Genomic DNA, 1338 nt, shown 5'->3' with positions numbered 1-1338 from the left:
AGGGAAAATGAGACAAGATTTCTGACCAGGATAAGAATTTTGACATGGTATCTTGACATAATTTCATGGGATTGGTATCTTACATGATCTCCTTTAATTAAAATGGTAACTTTGAGTTAAATATAAACTTTAAAAATAAGCCCATTCACATTTTAGAACTCATATTTTTAGAATAAAATAATGAAACTATTCTTCTAAGGCTTTTATTTTTACTCTACATTTAGTAAACTATAGGAAGAACATTCTTTTTATTGTAATAGCCTTTCAACTTACTGCAATTAAAAAAAAACCAAACTAAATATTGAAACAAGGAAAGCGAAACAAATATTTATTTATTTATTTAACTTACCATCAGACATGCTTTTTAAAATGTAGAGGAAACACATCAGTAGGCTCTTAATCTCAGATTGGTCAAGTTTGTCACATCGAACCACGGAATTTCCCAAAGTATTGCTTTGTTGGTGCTAAAAAGAAAATGGTGTAAGTTGTCTCTTTCATTCTAGGGGGAAAATTCATTTCATTTTTCTCCCTTATAAGAGAAAGATTCTTAGAACTGAGTCGAATCATACACAGACTGGAAGGTAAAGTAATTGGCTGATAACTGCAGGCACACCTTTACCCAGATCGAATGTCCACAGGTGCCGTTCCTAGAAGGAGCTGGCTTGTCTCTTGCATACTTCTCTAAGGGACAAGCCAGATGGCCTGAGTCTTTCCCAATGGACAACCACAATTTAGTTACGCCAAGTACAACCTTCTGAAATGCCAAGTAAAATCTCATGCAAAAAAAAGTACATGTGCTAGTACCAGACACAGAAATGATGACTCAAAAGATGGCGCACAACCATCTCCTCAGGAAAATGGCAGTGGCTGGGTCAGCTAGGAAAGCCTGGGTGCTGCTACCTGCCTGCCACAAAGCTCTGGGGCTGCGGCTCCGTCATCCGGGGCACAGTGGGGCAGTGTTAGGGAAATCGACGGGCAGGTACCCAACAGGGAGACACAGGGACACCTCAGCGCAACACTGCCAAAGACCCGAAACTGATGCAATGACTCCATCATCAGCTTGGCTCAACACTGCACACGTCAGAAAGCACGGGGCAGAAGGGGAGGCCAGTTTTGCCACTAGGAGCAGGTGCACATTAAAAACAGAATAAGCATCTTATCCCAGACTAAAAACACAGAGGCGATTTAAGAACTCTCCAAGTTATATTTCCGATGGAAACCAGGAACTTTTTTTTTGGCATAGAGCAAAGCAAAAACATCAGTGAAAAATGTTTCATTTAACGTGGTGGTGGCTAATTAAAAACATATATATATATGTATGTATATATATATATATAT

At 38.9% G+C, this 1338-nt stretch overlaps 1 protein-coding gene across 15 annotated transcripts in view; it reads right to left on the bottom strand.

Annotated features, from left to right (window-relative positions):
• Positions 1 to 1338, bottom strand: part of DOCK9 (dedicator of cytokinesis 9) — a 275356-nt gene that overhangs the window by 79099 nt on the left and 194919 nt on the right. For all 15 annotated transcript variants that reach the window (XM_027776290.1, XM_027776287.1, XM_027776288.1 and 12 more), the window contains one exon: positions 350 to 464. In XM_027776290.1, the coding sequence (XP_027632091.1) occupies positions 350 to 464 (115 nt within the window). The remainder of the gene's footprint in view (positions 1 to 349; positions 465 to 1338) is intronic.

This window comes from Tupaia chinensis, unplaced genomic scaffold (assembly GCF_000334495.1).
Source record: "Tupaia chinensis unplaced genomic scaffold, TupChi_1.0 Scaffold000057_1, whole genome shotgun sequence".
NCBI lineage: Eukaryota > Metazoa > Chordata > Mammalia > Scandentia > Tupaiidae > Tupaia > Tupaia belangeri.
The sequence above is the reverse complement of the archived record's forward strand: the minus strand, read 5'-3'. Positions and strand labels throughout refer to the sequence as shown.